Here is a 15,372-nt window from a genome sequence, read left to right as displayed (position 1 = left end):
GTATTAATTTCACAAAAAATTAAGATTTTTAAAAACAATTGAAATAAAATTCACTGAATATCATTTATTTTTTTGTTCTATATTTAAGTGCGATTTAAATAAAACTTTTGATTTTTATGTTTAGTTAAGTTATCAAAAGCTATAGAAATTTATGTGATAAACAAAATTATTAAGTAAGCAAAGTTATTAATTTTTTGCTAATTATTTATTAAGGTACATAAAATACTTTATTAAAAAGCATATATAAAATACTCAATAGCAACTTAAATTGAGCTTAGAATAATTACGTTTGCTCTAATTTATATAGTAGATAAATGAAGGAATATAGAAAATCAAGCTTTATGATGGAAAGCTCAAGAAATAATAAAATAGATTTAGTTTCTGAATAGTCCAGGTATGAAGAAGATGAAGAATTCGATGATGATTTTAGTCCTAGCGAAAAGTTAAATAGGAAAACAGGTAAACCATACAGTGGTTAAAACCCATTTTCAAAATTGAACTTCCAAACTAAATATACTGATTAAGATACTGACTCTAATATTTAAAAAATTCATAAGACTCCCCTTATTTTTAAGGAAGCAAAATTTGTAATGAAGCCATTAGATTAATTTTTAGAGGAACAACAAAAAGATAAAATGAGCAATAGTTTGAAATTAAATTTTAATAGCACTCTTGGAAAGGATAAAGGGGCTCTGTCTAAGAATGGTTCTCATCATATACCTCTTGGTTTTGGAAAATAAACCCAAAGTTTAAGTAGCATCAATTCAACCAAAATAAAGTAGATATTTGATTTGTCACCTACAAAGCAGAAATCATCACACTCATAGAAGAATGAAAATAACTTTGCAGCTTAATCAGCTACAATACCCACAATTACAAAAACAGATTCATCAACTATAGAGGAAAAGGAAAGTCCTAAAATAAAAAATATATTTAATGATAATATCGATTTAAAATCAAGTAATGTGACACCTTTATTTGATACAGGACCTAGGTATGATTAAAATAAAAATTTACTTTCTTATTCTATAGTTGGAAAACCTGAGTGGTACTAAAAAATAGACTAATAAAAAAATGGGAGTAAATTAACTCACATGAATATGAAAAATATCCCCTAGAATCGTAATGCTTCAGGTTTGAAATAACAAAATTTTGATATGAAGTCTGTTTTGTCTAAAGCTAGAAAAACGAATAGAGTAAGTGGGGATGGTGGAAGTACTGAAAAAAATGGTAAGTCTCAAACAGTAACAAAAGATCATTTGTTGATGAAGTATAACGAGATAGAAAATAGAGTTCTGTAGAACTAGTAAAAATAATATGATGAATAAAGCAGCATGAGATTTTAAGAGCGCTTAGACGAGACAAGATAATTAAGAAGTTTGAACAATTATGACACCTAAAGAGAGAAATGGCTAACCACAGCACAAACTTTAATTGCAAAGTAGGATCCATCCCAAGCTTTACTAGGTAAAGGTGCTTTAGCATAAAAAAGCTATAAAAAGTATAAAAATTATACGAGGTAGAATATTGAAGATACTCTACTTATGAGAAGTGAAGATACTTATAGAGCAAAAAAAGAGTAGGGAGAATATTTAGAACACTTAAAGGATCCATTCGAGTATTTAGGGTAGAAAAACTTGTGGGAAGGTATGCTTAGAAATGATGCCATTGATATCACTACAAAATATTCTCAAAGAAAGAGATTAGATGATTATTTTTTCTCCAAATCAAATGATAATTAGTAAAAGTAATTATAATCTCATAATAACTTAGAATAATAAACAGAAGAAACTCTACATTTAAATAATAATTAAAATTAAGTAAATGAAGAATAAAATCAACATCTATTTTAAAAGTAAAAAACTATTTAGAGCCATAGGAGAAATACTAGTTTAAAAGGGTTGTTAAATGATAATTAATAAAATAAATAAAATGATTAGTTCTTTACTAAGAGCATTCTTAAAACTTAAGGCCTACCTCGATCTACTAAGGTTGATTTAACTTTTAGGAAATCTGATTATACAGTTAGAGAATTAAGTTATACTCATGGTGTGAGAATATAGACAGCCTTAAATCATGAAAATTTGGAAATGATCAGGACTCCAAGATGTTTATTTGATACAAATACTTCTACTCAAAATAACACTCTTAAAAATCTTACATTCAAGGACTCGGATAAGTCTGGCTTTCACTCTTCAAGGGGATTAACAAAAACTTTTAATATAAGCAACTACTTTTTAGAAAAAGAAAAGGAATAAACCTCTAAATATGGCTCGATCATGAAATAGCCTTATTTAGACTATTTTACATAATCAGAAGCAGATTATTTGGCAGTAAGCATTTATATTTATTAGAAATATTTAGACTTTTTTATAATTAGATTCATGGTGAAAGTAAGTTGCACATAGAAAAAAATTCATTATTAAATGATGGTAAATAAAGATCTGAAGCATACTAGCTTATTAACTTAGACCTATTGAAACCAAGTAAATTGTTTAAGTATTTTTAAAAAATTAATTTGCTTTTAAAGAAAAAGATACTGATTAGAGTCCTGTAGAAAATCTTTAGCTTTAAAAAAATTAGTCCAGCCAGCAAAGACCTAATTCGACTGATTAAAGTAAATAGTTGTAGAATCATAGTTTTGTTAAGCAGTCGAACATTTCTAGAATGATGCTACTCTAGTAGAGTTAGGGGTCATAAGATTAGAAATCTCATTTTGAAAAGCAGCCATCATAAAAGGAAGGTGATTCCTAAAAAAATAATTTAAAGACATAGCTCAGTAATGATAATAAGTCATAATTTAAAAAGTGAAGATAAATTATTATTAATAAAAATAAAAGAATAAAAAAATAGTTAAATAGGAAATTTTTAATTTGTCTAAGATAATTTGAAAGAAAATATATTTGAAAAAAAGTTTAAAAATATTGATAAAGGTCAAAAAAATCTAATATAACAAAAAGAATAATAAGATAAAATAAAAAATATTTAATAACTTAAATTTATAAAATTAATATCTCATCCAAATTAAAATATAATTGAAGCTTTATTTTTTTTTAATTTATGAAATCTCAATATTTATTTACTTATTTCTTAATTAATGTAGTGGATAAATTGAAATTATATTTGTTAAAAATGTAGATTATTATCAAAATTCTTTGAGAATTTAAGAAGAAAAAAATAATTTTATTTTTATTTAATATTTACTTTATGTTGAACTTAATTTTAATATGTATGTATGTAGGTAGGTATGATGTATTTATTATTTTATCAATTTGAATTTCACCAAAGTTAATTAAATTTTAGTTATAGTCGAACATCGATATCTGTTAAATTTATCATTCTTTTATTAAAATCCAATTAATTAAATCAGTATATTTATATTTACATAACATATAGTAGAAGTTTTTATTTTTACAAAGAGATAATGATTTCAAAATAAAATTTCATTTAAAAGACTTCATAAATGGAAACAGTATAAGAATTTATCAACACCTAATATTCCTATTCTCTACCTTCTCCAAGTATGATGAAGTAAAAGTAACTGTTTAATTCGAAAGCTGAAGAATCGTTTCTATAGAAAGGACATATAGGAGAAGTTGACTTTCTTGATGAATCGTTTAATATAACAAAAAATTTTGATATAAATAAAAATCCTACTTAGAGCATATAAAATTTTCCTGATAAATAAGATGAAAATATTTTAGAAAGTATTAAATCACCTATAAAAGGGAAAAAAAAGAAATAAAGTGTTTAGATTTATGAGTCATAAACTCCAAATTAAACATTTCGAATGTCTTAGATCATAGAATAGCACAATAATACATAAAATCCGATGAATAAAATAATGGAAACAAGTCCAAAATCAAGCAGGTTTTTGAATTTGTAATTGGCATAAAGTGATGATAAAAGAAAAAAAAGTAGACCTGGAACAGAAACTAATTTAAGATTTCCAAGGAGTTCAATATTTTCTGATAAAAAAAATAAACCATGCTTTTTAGATTTGACAAATTAAGTGATGACTCAAGAACAAATGAAGATTAAAAATATATTTTAGAAGAAATTTGAAGTAAGAAGAGATTTGAAAGTTTTAAAATTTTTAAGGATTCTGGTATCTAGATGGTAAAATAGGAGAATGAATTTAAATGAATATTAATTGAATCTAATAAATGATAAATCTTATTTTTATCAAACTACTAAAGAAAACTAATATGTTTGCTTACTTCAGTCAATTTAATAAATATATTTTTATTTTGGTAAAATTTTCTACTATGTTCCTCTGCTTAACCCAACAGATTTTTCTAGACTCCTGTGGGATTTTTTTATGATCACAGCTATGGGAATATTTTTATTTTATTATTCAGCTTTGGTGTTTTTTGCATAACAAGAATAATATATATCATCAGTTTATGCAAAGCTGGCTTTCAGTTGTTTATTAATAGACATAATACTGAATTTCAATACATCTTTTTACTCAAAAGAATCAATAATAAGAGAGCGAGTGCATATCGCCAAATAGTAATTAATTTATTTTTTATAAATACACATTTATTTAATTATTAAACTTATCCTCATGATTGATATTCTTAAACAATTAATAGATATCTTAGATCTACTTTTATTTTTGATATTTTGTCATTCTTTATACTTGGCTTAAATATGAATAAGGATAACATGGTAGAAAATCATACAAATAGTGTCCTAATATATATCTAAAACTCAATAGTCTTCTTAAAAATTGCCAGCTTTTAGCATAAAATTAAGCATTTAGAATAATCTGTACCTATGAAAGAAGTATGGAGACACATGTTAGCTCTAATAGGACTTCTTGCTTCTCTTGTAATAGTAGCACACTGTGGTAAAATTTTAATATTTATTTATATTTCTTTTTTTAAATATTTTAAACTAGAGTTTTCATTTTTATTTAAAACGAAAATATAAATATCATAAATAAATTTATTACTAGATATTTTTAATAAATTAAATGTTTAATTAAAGGCTGAAAAAATAAACAGAAATAATTTAAATTTTGTAATTAAATTTATTTTAACTAATTAAGAAAGAAAATAAACCTCTATTTCAAATTCTATATAAAGATTAAAAAATATTTTTTATATGATATTTACTAAATAGTTGCTATAGTTTGGAATTAAATTGCTTTGTATGAGTAGAGTGTAGGACTTGATAATTGGCAAACAAAGTTAGGGATAAATAACGAATCTTGGGATATAAGGTATATTTATTCACTATATTGGTCTGTTACTACGATGTTTACAAGTAAATAAATAAAATGCTTATTTATATAATTAAAATCATTTTAAATATTTTTAAAGTTGGATATGGAGATATCACACCTTTGAATAAATATGAAGTTGGTTTTGTTACGATTGTAATTATTTTTTGTAGTACAGTTTTTGCATATTCTATCAACTCTATTGGTATCATTTTAAGTGATATAGCTAAAGTAAGCAAATAATACAAGGAAGATTTAAGCATAATGAATAGATTTTTAAGTAGGAAATAAGTAAATATCGATCTTTAATTTAGAGTTAAGAAGTATTTGTCGTTTTTGGCTTAGGAAGAAAAAGAAGTGAATAAAAAAGCAGAAGATGCAGTGATTGATAAACTCTCTCAAAATTTAAAAGACCAAATAAACATTGAAGTTAATACTAAAATTTTAAGAAAATATCCTCTCTTTGCAAAGAATTTTTCAGAGAAGGCTCTATAAAGACTTGTATTTGTGATGCAAGAAGTAAATAAATATACAATTAAAACAATAAATATAATTTCTTCAATAAACTTAAAATGAATAAAGGTTGTTGTAACTCCTAATGAGCTTATTATCTAAGAAGGTCAATTTGATGATTGTTCACTTTATTTAATTACAAAAGGAACAGTCGAAGTTTATAGTTTAGGAGATCCCCTATATTAAAATTAACTATCAAATAAAAAAGTTTTAGCTCAACTGAGTAAAGGTTAATATTTTGGTGAACTTTCATTTTTTACAGGAGTAAGTAGAACTGCTAATGTAAGAAGTTAATCATTAACTACTATGTATAAAATTACATAATAGTAATTTATTGAAACTTTGAAAATGTCTAACGAGTAAGACTTTGAAAAATTTTGCATGATAAGAGATTAAATAAATTTAAAAAACTTTGAGAATATACAGCTTAATTGTTATAGTTGCAACGAACAAGGACACCTAATATAAGAGGTAAATTTACCTTTACTTGTTTTTTTAATCAATAATAAATTATATACCTACCATATTCTCTTAATATCTTGCAAAATTAATTTTAGTAAATTTTAATTAAATATTTAAGTTAAAATAATATTTAAGTATACCAAATAATATGAAATATGTGGATTGATATTTAGAGTAAATTAGGTATACTTAGTATGTTAAAAAAATAAACTTAATTTAAAGGTTTTAATTTAATTTTTTTATTTTAAAATGAATTTGTAATTAAATTAATTAGTGCCCTCGCTTGACTTATGATGTTGATAGAATAATAAGATTTTTCAGAATAAACTACTCTGAATATTAAGACGAGCAGTTATTTTAGCGATACAGGCAGAAGAAAAAAAATACTCTCAAAATTTTTCAAAATGAAACCTTAAAGAATTTTCAAAGTACTATGAAAGATCTTATTGACGATTACTTCATTAAGATTTCTTAGATATAAATTGACTCAGTCTAAACAGTAAAGTTATTTGGAATTAAATATTTCTAATATCCTTACTTACTTAATGCAAACAGAAACTGCAAATAAAAACAATTTTAGAATTTGAGAATGAAGAAAATGATTCTTTAGACGACTCTTAAACCACTAGTAAAGTGAAAATCCATTCATTTGATGATTTAAAACAATCTAAAGAAAATTAGTCTTATAAAAATTTGAATATTGAGGAAGAAAAAAAAATAGAATAACAGTAAGAGGAAGAAGTTAAAAAAGAAAAAAAAGTTTAATAAGATGTGAGTAGTGAAAAAATAATAGTGGCTACTTCTAGTTTTTCTAATTCTAACTCTTTAACTGGTTCAGATAATAGAATGAAACAGAATTAAAAAGATATTACTAGAATGAAAACTAAATTCTTAAATAATATTACTAACTCTAAAGTAGTTGATAGCAATACAAATATCAAAACTTTATGTAAAACAAATATATAATCAATAAATTAAATTAATTTTTATTTTTGTTTTTGTTTTTTTTAATTATTTTAGAGTCAATCTAATAAGAATAAGATGGAATTGATTTAGAAAAAAATTAGAATTAAGTAGATATGTAGATTAAGCTAATGAGTGAATTTGAAAATAGGAGCAGAATATCAAAGATAGAGGACGATTTTAATAAAGTTACTAATAAATAGAGTTCGATCACGTCATCATCTCTTGCAAAAAGGGAGTATAAAAGAGATTCTACTTTTGACAGGAAAGATTCAATTATAATTAACTTATTGGGCAATGAAACTAAAAGAAATAGTAAGTTAGATCATACAACTAAATAATAAAATTCTTTGGAGAACTCTAGAAATATAGATTTGAAATAGGATAACTTAAAGGAAGTAATTGAACAATTTAAATGCTATCCTTTTGTGATTCATGACTTTGATAAAATGAAAATATTTAAGCTATATTACCCATCATTTAACTATAATATTGTCTTATAAGATATTTAGCAACAGAAAAGAAAGCTATCTAAATTCAAAAAATTTAAATGTAAAAAGTGGAATTAAATTCAAATTTTAAAAAAAAACACTATAAATCTTTAAGGCAAAGCAAGCAAAAGAAGCATTTTAAAATAAAACATAAAAAATAAAATATTATTGAATATTCATCCCATCATATATGGAGCTGCAGGAATCAACAAATATCCCTATTATAGTAAATGAAATAAATTTAATTAAATAAAAATTTTAATAGTTTTTTAAATATCTTTTTATAATCAATCGTTAAAGCCTTTCAATATTTTTTAATTAAATATTAATTATTATTTAATAAAAGCTGCTTTTATTTTACACAATAGTAAACTTTGTTTTCCTAAATTTAAATTTCCTTTTTAATTTATTTTACATATTAAATAAATTAGTAATTAATTAATAACTTTTAATATAAAAATTAAGTAAGGGTTGATAAGATTTTATAAAAAAATTTAAACCTTAAATCATCATAAATGATTAAAAATAGATCACTAATTATATAACTAAAAAGTAATTCTTATCTACCTTAATATTTATTTAAAAAAATATAAAAAGAAACAATAAATTATTTAAATAAGTAAAATACAAAAATAATAAATAGAGTTTTTAATAGAATAAATATTTACATTTATATATTTTATAATTTGGAATGTAGTTAATTTATATTAATTTATTTTTATTTAATGTCTGAATCAAAATTTATAAATTGATTTTAGAATTTAAGATGTTGTATCTAAAGCTTATATTTGAATAGGTATCAGAGAGAGAGATAAGTGATACAATAAAACATTATTTTTTATTTAACTTTTAATTAGTATGTCTACTATCATTTATATAGCAATTAAAATAGCACCAAAAGTTACAAAATAAATTAGAGTTAAATTCAATAGTTATGAAACAGTTGTTTAGTTTATATAAACTACTTTTTCAAAGATTAGATTTATTGATTAGAAAGGTATATCATATGAATTTATAATGAAATAGAAATAACTTTCGTTGTTTAGATATTAAGATATTTCTTTTTATGATTTTGTTAGAGAATAATAATTTATTATCTAAATGATATTGTCGAAATGTGTTATATAAGAAGTTATAAGCCCAGAAACGCCATTTTTAATAATATTTCTTAAATCAATTTAACTTTAACTTTAAGGGTTTAAGCATAGATCGCTATCTTAAAAATAATTACAAATATCTTGCGTGAATAAATTTTCAATAATTTTTATATCTTCTTAGCTACTTGCAGTAACCTTTGATAAGACTCCTAAGTAATTATTATTAAAAAGCTAAATATCGTAAATGGAATTAATTAGATTATTCATTTATTGCTAAAAATTTGAATTTGGGTAGTTAGTATCTACATTAGAAATTAAAGGCAAACCTATTATATTTTAGCTCAATAATAAAGCTTTGTTTATTTTAGTATAAAATTCAGATGTTTACTATAATAAATTAAAACTAGGATCTAAACCTTGAGTAATTACATATGATATTCCCAGGACTAAGAGATAGAAAATACCACACACTATTAAACTTGTCATAAAAAGCAGATTATACTTCCATTAGATTAAGCTTTAACCTTAAACTTTAGAAGAAATAAGGGATTAGCTGCTTATCTTTGAATTTTCTTACTCTTTTATATTTTTAATCTTGTTAATTTTCTTTTCAGTGCTCTAAGTAGTAAGTCTCTTTTTATGTTTTGAATCTGCTCCACTCACAGCAGTGTCACTTAGTACCTATTATTTACTATGGATTAAATGCTTTTTTATATAACTTCCCTTAGTATTATTTTCCTCTCTTTGGCTAGCATCGCTATGAGAAATAATATACTCAGGAAAATTGAAGTCTTGCCAAGAAAAGTTTTAGTCTTGTAAATAATTTAGAAAATTACTCATTGTTAATATTTCTTTATCTACATCTTTCATAGATAATCTTGTAACAAGCAGAATTATTTTTTGTTTGTATTATATGAGCCGATAAATGCAGTAAGCTCCTATAAAAAATAAGAGCGCAATAATTATGAAAAGCGTTATGATCAAAGCTATATAAATTATTTTTAAGTTATCTTTCAGATTTAACAACTAGCTAAATAATTTTCCATTAAAATCGTCGATCATTTGGCAGTAGTTTAAATAATTTTCAACTAAAAAGTAAAGGTTATTAATAAATTATATAATATCTCCCTTCCCTAAAACCCATATCGAGTTTACGGCATTCAAAAAGAACTCAAAGGCAGTAACTTACGATAAGTATTGCTACCTATTTATTTTTATTTAATTTGAAGGATTTTTTATTAATGTTATTTAAAAAAACGAATTTACTTTTATGCAAATATAGTAATGTTATATAACTTATCTTACTCTTAAAGAGTATTTATAATTTTTACTTTATCATAGAAAACTTGGTCATATTCATCTTCAATTTGACTCAAATTATTTTGTATTTAATCTGAAAATTCTTGTATTATTTAGGAATCAAGCAAATTTTAATTTATCAAGTAACTCTTTTGGTTCATCAAATATGATTCTGAATAGAATTTTATAAACTCTCCTATCTAAGTTGAGTTACCTATTTAGCCGTATATTTAATTAATTTTCAAAGATGTTACCAAGGAAGCAGCTACCATAAAGGACAAAAACATCAATAATCTTAAATCTATTTTTATTTATTTTAATAATTTAAATTATGCTTTAGTAAAACAAAAATAATTAAGTAAGTTACTTATTATCAAAAATGGGAGTTTCAATATGGGGATATTTTTAATTTAAATTATTTTCCTAATATCTTGGTTTTGATATTTGTTTTTGTGGACAAAACTGGAGCTCAAAGAAGTTTACTGATGGAATTCATTTTCTAATTTATTATTATTTTATTTTTTATCGGCAAATACAGTACCCTATATATCAGATTAATTTTTTTCTATTTTTGTGCTACTTTTATATTAATTAAGATAAAATACATCACTGGATTACAAATTTAGTTTGGTATCTTTTGTATGCTCTTACTTTTATTATTAATCTTGATAATCCATTTGTTGTGTATCTCTACTTTTTATAATTTAATCTCTTTAAGTTAGTTCAGTCTAAATGATTTGTCTTGAACTAATGATTTAGTGTGAGGGATTAAATGCTTAAGGACTAAAGCTCATTGTATAATTATTTGGAGAAATCTAGTATTCGGGATAGTTATAAATAAATTAGGAATTAATTTTACTATCGAAATTTAAATTATTATTTATTTCTAATTTCTTTAAATCATCTAATTTAGCGAAAATACTATTACTGATTAAGTTTGAGCCATCAAATTACTTAGAATTTTACACGTTATCAAAAAAATCTATTTTTTTCAAACTTTTTTCACCAAATTCTTGTATTTTGTTTTATTTAAAAATTTATTTTTTATAAGAAATAGAAGGACTCTAATTACTATAATTTTAACCAGATAGGGATTTTTCAATACTCTAATCATTCGATTACATACTAAATTATTTATATTATGTTGGACTATAATTGGTTTTGTCAAAATCTTTTTGTAAACTATCTTTTTAATAAGATAATATTTATGTTATTTACATTATATAATAGCTTTTATGTTTTTAAAATTATTATGTTTTTTCATCATAAATCTTTAAAATTTTATGTTGAAGATCAAAATTTATGTTGAAGTCTTTTTACTCTATAGTCTAATTATTGATCTAATTATATTTATTATTAATTAATTCATTAAAAACTATTTCCTTATGGAAGAAATTTTATTTACTTGTTGATTTTAGGCCAAAAACTTTTTGAATAATTTGTTTACTTTTTAGCTCTCAGACTGCTTTTTTTACTCCTTTTTTTAAGTGCTTTGAGACTGCTATTCTTTTATGATTTACTATTCATGCAATTCATTAAACTATCTTATCTAGTTCTCTATTTACCTAGGAATACGCAAAGATGCGATTTACTAATTAAGCTAATATTCGCTATCATAGTTAACATAGTTCTATTATTCTATATTTAAACTTGCCCTAGATTGCACTGTTGAAATAAGATCTTTATCATTTTGATTGCACTCTTTGATCAAATTGAAAAAATTTTGAATCAAAAACAGAATATTAAATTTCCCAATCACCTTTGACAACTTTAATAAAAAAGATATTAAATTAAAATTAATATTTTACTTTTACAAGATAAAATAAGAAATTAATTACTTAAAAATTATCCTAAAATAGAATTTAATATAAATATTCTGTAATTCCTTCGATGAATCCATATTAATTGAGAATAATATACTAATTAGATGTTGGACAGTGAAAAATGCTTCCGTTTAATACAAAGTCGTCTTTTTAATCGTATAAATGATCTACTTTCAATTTTACTGGAATCAAAAAACCATATTTATTTTGAGCAAATATCTGATTATACGAACTATATAATCTTGAAAACCCTTTAATTACAGATGTTTTCATTAAATCATTATGAATATTTGCAAACAAGCTAGGCATTAGCTAGTTTATACTAGTCAAAGTTTTGTGATCATTCTAGCTAAACTAAAATAAGTTTAGTATTTAAGACTTGTTTTTATTCAAAATAGATCCTGGATTTTTAACTAGACTAACTTATACCAAAATAAGAGACCCTTTCATTAAGTCTAAATAATTTGCTATTTCTTGAATTTAATACTATTGCTTGCTTAACATATCATTAACATTTTTTTATAATTCCACTGAAGTCAGTAAATCATTTTCTACAATTGCCTTGAAAATTGACTCAATCTATAAAGATTGAAAATAATATTTTAAATACCTTTTTTCGAAAAGAAAAATAGAATTTACCTTTAAAAGTATAGGGCTTTGGTTGTAAATCTGTTTGTCATATTATAATTTTTAAATTTAGAATTGATTCTAAACTTCTAAAGTGTGTAAACCAATTGATTTTATCTGTGCTGATAAATAATTGATATCAGCATCCTCGTTCTTTAAGGATTACCAGAATTTAATCTTTTTGAGAATATAATTTAGAATTATTGGAATTTAAATATTTCTAGCTTAGTCCTAGATTTACATATTTTTTATTGACATTTTATAGCTTGAGCCCTAGTTTTCAGAAATTAATTTAAAGTCTTTAATCCTTTCTTCCATCATTAGCCCGATTCTTTTTGACAAAAGTTTAGTTATCGAATTAAAATAAAATGTGTTTTATTTTTCTTTAAATAATATCTTTCTAAGTCTGTAATATGATAAAGTAGAGTTGTTCAAGTATTTAGCAACAAAAGATATATATTTCAAAGAAATATGCTCACATCTTTTTTAATCCTTAATTAAAACAGATTACTGAAGACTCCATTAGAATATACTATCAATTAAATTGAGTATTTCGTCATAATTGACGCATCTCCTTAATACTTTGAAATCAATTGTGTGGCAAAAGCATAAAATATTTGAACATTATTTTTAGTGAGATATGAACAATTGCTAAATTTTTTATTTGTTGAAATTATCACTTTCTGAGAGTTAGCTTATTCTTTAGAGCTCTTCAAGATAAAAATCTAAATATTTATAATTTCTTAAAAAAAGAATTTAATTCGAATTTTGTACATGTGAAAGAAACAAATTAATTTAGAATCAGTCTTTTTAAATTCGTTTTAAGGTAAAAAAAAAATTACAGATTTAATTAATTAAATTTTTAGAAATAAAAAAATTCCTCAAAATTTATTTGTGATGCAAGTAACTTTGATCTTCTCATTACAGAAAATTAAATTACACTTAACTTAATAGAAATTAAATTTGGTGATAATTAATTACCAAAGTTTTTTAATTAATATCAAACATGAATTTAGGATTTCTAAATTAAGTAATTAAACATTTTGAAAAGAATAAATTCAAGTGTAATTTAAAATGAATAAATTGAAAAGTAATTAAATTATGCTGTGTATAAATGAAATAAATACCTTTAGAATGATTTTTCATCCATTTTCATAACTTGTTAATATTTGTAATTCCAACAAACTATCATTGCTGCAGAAATTATAGAAGTGAATATTGCTATTGATTGAACCATACCTTAATCAGAAATACTATAATCAAGGACTAGAACTAAATAATTAACAAATGATACCTCGAAATATACAAAGCAGACTATATACGTTATAATGATCTTAGGATTTCTAAAAGGTAGATTCCAAAACAAATCATAAATTTGAGAAATGACTAAAGTCTGTAAGACTAAATTCTTGATAACTATGTTAACATTATCTCTGTAGTTTAAAAATACAACCAAAAATGTGAGGATGAACTATGGAAGTAGAATAATATGAAATCTCCTCTTTAATTAGTTTTTCTCATTGAATTCATAATTCCTAAAAAAAAAAATTATTATACAGCCTATTATTAAAGCCAAAGACATTCCTATACAACTAAATATAGTTTAGGCTTAAGGAAAATTGCAATCATTAACATCTCTTTAGTCAATAAAAAATGATTATTAAGTACAACCTTAAGTCCCAGAGTTAATCTCAAAGAAAGGTATAAATATAATCCATTAGTATAAAAAATAAAAAGTATTTAAAAAGTGATTTAAGAAAGTATTTTTCTGCTTTTGCGTAGATGACATTTTTTTGTTTGTAATCTTTAAATATGTAATATACACCAGATAGATCATCTAAAAGTACATTAAAACACTCATAAGCCCAAATACTATATAAATAAGGTTATTATTGCCTTTATAGGATAGTAGGTATGTTGAAGTGCTAATATATTCAACTTAAAATTTAATATTTGCATACTAATCTGTAAATACCCTAACATTATCATAATATAAATAGCCAGCTAGCTGAATAAAGTATACAAATATTATAAGCTAATAAATTCCTATTGAAATACTGTAATTAGGCTAATCCTCCATTATTTCTAAGATATTAAAACATAATTTTTTAATAAAGCGTTTAGCAAAGGATTTTTTTTTCTTTTAAACATCATTCCTTTTCATTGCAAAAATAGAAAAATAAATTTTGTCTTTAGTTATTTTTCTTTAAATTTTTAAATTTTCTAATCAAATACTAATCTCTTTTCCTTTTTTAATTTCGTATTTTTTAATTAAATTTTGTTTGTTACTTTTCAAAATTGTATGTTTATAAGAATAACAAAAAGATAACTTGGCTTTCCATTCAGTAAAAATACAGATAATAAGTGGTTAATTCTTCTATTATTAAGGATATAATAATAGTTTTTAAATATTTTGACAATATACAAAAAATATTAAGTTATTATCTTTAATTACATAAAGGAGATAATACCTTTTTAATATTTTGAAAGTATATATTAAGTTATTTATTATCTTTATTTACATATAAAAGTCAAAATGTAAGTTTCTATTTTTAATAACTTTTTAGTTTAAGAGTAAACTCACTGATAACAAAAACTTACATATTTTTATTTATATTTATCTTAGTTTTTAATAAACAAATTTTTAAAAGTTGTTAAGGTTTATTCTATTTTTAAAATGTAGCTTTACCTAATACCCCTTTAATGGCCTCAATCAAATAATGAATTAACTTATATTTTTTATATTTTTATTTTATTTTTAAATTAAATACATTTTATAATTTCAATATTATTTAATTTTAAAAATTGCTCTTTCATCAATAAATAGTCTTTATAAATCAATCATAAATATTGAAAAAAATTATAAG

General features: G+C 22.8%; 4 protein-coding genes across 4 annotated transcripts; 2 read left to right on the top strand and 2 right to left on the bottom strand. All coding sequences in view use genetic code 6, as the record gives it.

Annotated features, from left to right (window-relative positions):
• Nucleotides 1–314: 314 nt before the first annotated feature.
• Nucleotides 315–2,811, top strand: TTHERM_00191560 (hypothetical protein; the record flags this gene model as incomplete). The annotated part of the gene is made up of 3 exons (XM_001016733.3): nt 315–2,333; nt 2,381–2,486; nt 2,531–2,811. 3 exons carry the CDS (start codon nt 315–317, stop codon nt 2,809–2,811), a joined length of 2,406 nt encoding a protein of 801 aa, XP_001016733.3.
• Nucleotides 2,812–3,463: 652 nt separating this feature from the next.
• TTHERM_00191530 (cyclic nucleotide-binding domain protein) lies at nt 3,464–7,893 on the top strand (the record flags this gene model as incomplete). Its single annotated transcript, XM_001016730.2, has 8 exons — nt 3,464–4,515; nt 4,599–4,855; nt 5,131–5,274; nt 5,331–5,749; nt 5,813–6,214; nt 6,480–6,704; nt 6,761–7,154; nt 7,226–7,893. 8 exons carry the CDS (start codon nt 3,464–3,466, stop codon nt 7,891–7,893), a joined length of 3,561 nt encoding a protein of 1,186 aa, XP_001016730.2.
• A 500-nt stretch (nt 7,894–8,393) lies between these two features.
• Nucleotides 8,394–12,826, bottom strand: TTHERM_00191520 (transmembrane protein, putative; the record flags this gene model as incomplete). Its single annotated transcript, XM_001016729.2, has 6 exons — nt 8,394–9,960; nt 10,023–10,356; nt 10,423–11,395; nt 11,461–11,823; nt 11,894–12,457; nt 12,518–12,826. The coding sequence occupies 6 exons, from the start codon at nt 12,824–12,826 to the stop codon at nt 8,394–8,396; spliced, it is 4,110 nt and encodes a 1,369-aa protein (XP_001016729.2).
• Nucleotides 12,827–13,647: 821 nt separating this feature from the next.
• Nucleotides 13,648–14,140, bottom strand: TTHERM_000191519 (hypothetical protein; the record flags this gene model as incomplete). The annotated part of the gene is made up of 3 exons (XM_012797775.1): nt 13,648–13,744; nt 13,828–13,976; nt 14,063–14,140. 3 exons carry the CDS (start codon nt 14,138–14,140, stop codon nt 13,648–13,650), a joined length of 324 nt encoding a protein of 107 aa, XP_012653229.1.
• Nucleotides 14,141–15,372: the final 1,232 nt, after the last annotated feature.

This window comes from Tetrahymena thermophila, assembly GCF_000189635.1.
Source record: "Tetrahymena thermophila SB210 genomic scaffold scf_8254638, whole genome shotgun sequence".
Classification (NCBI taxonomy): Eukaryota; Ciliophora; class Oligohymenophorea; order Hymenostomatida; family Tetrahymenidae; genus Tetrahymena; species Tetrahymena thermophila.
Note: the sequence above shows the minus strand (reverse complement) of the source record. Positions and strands in the feature narration are given on the sequence as shown.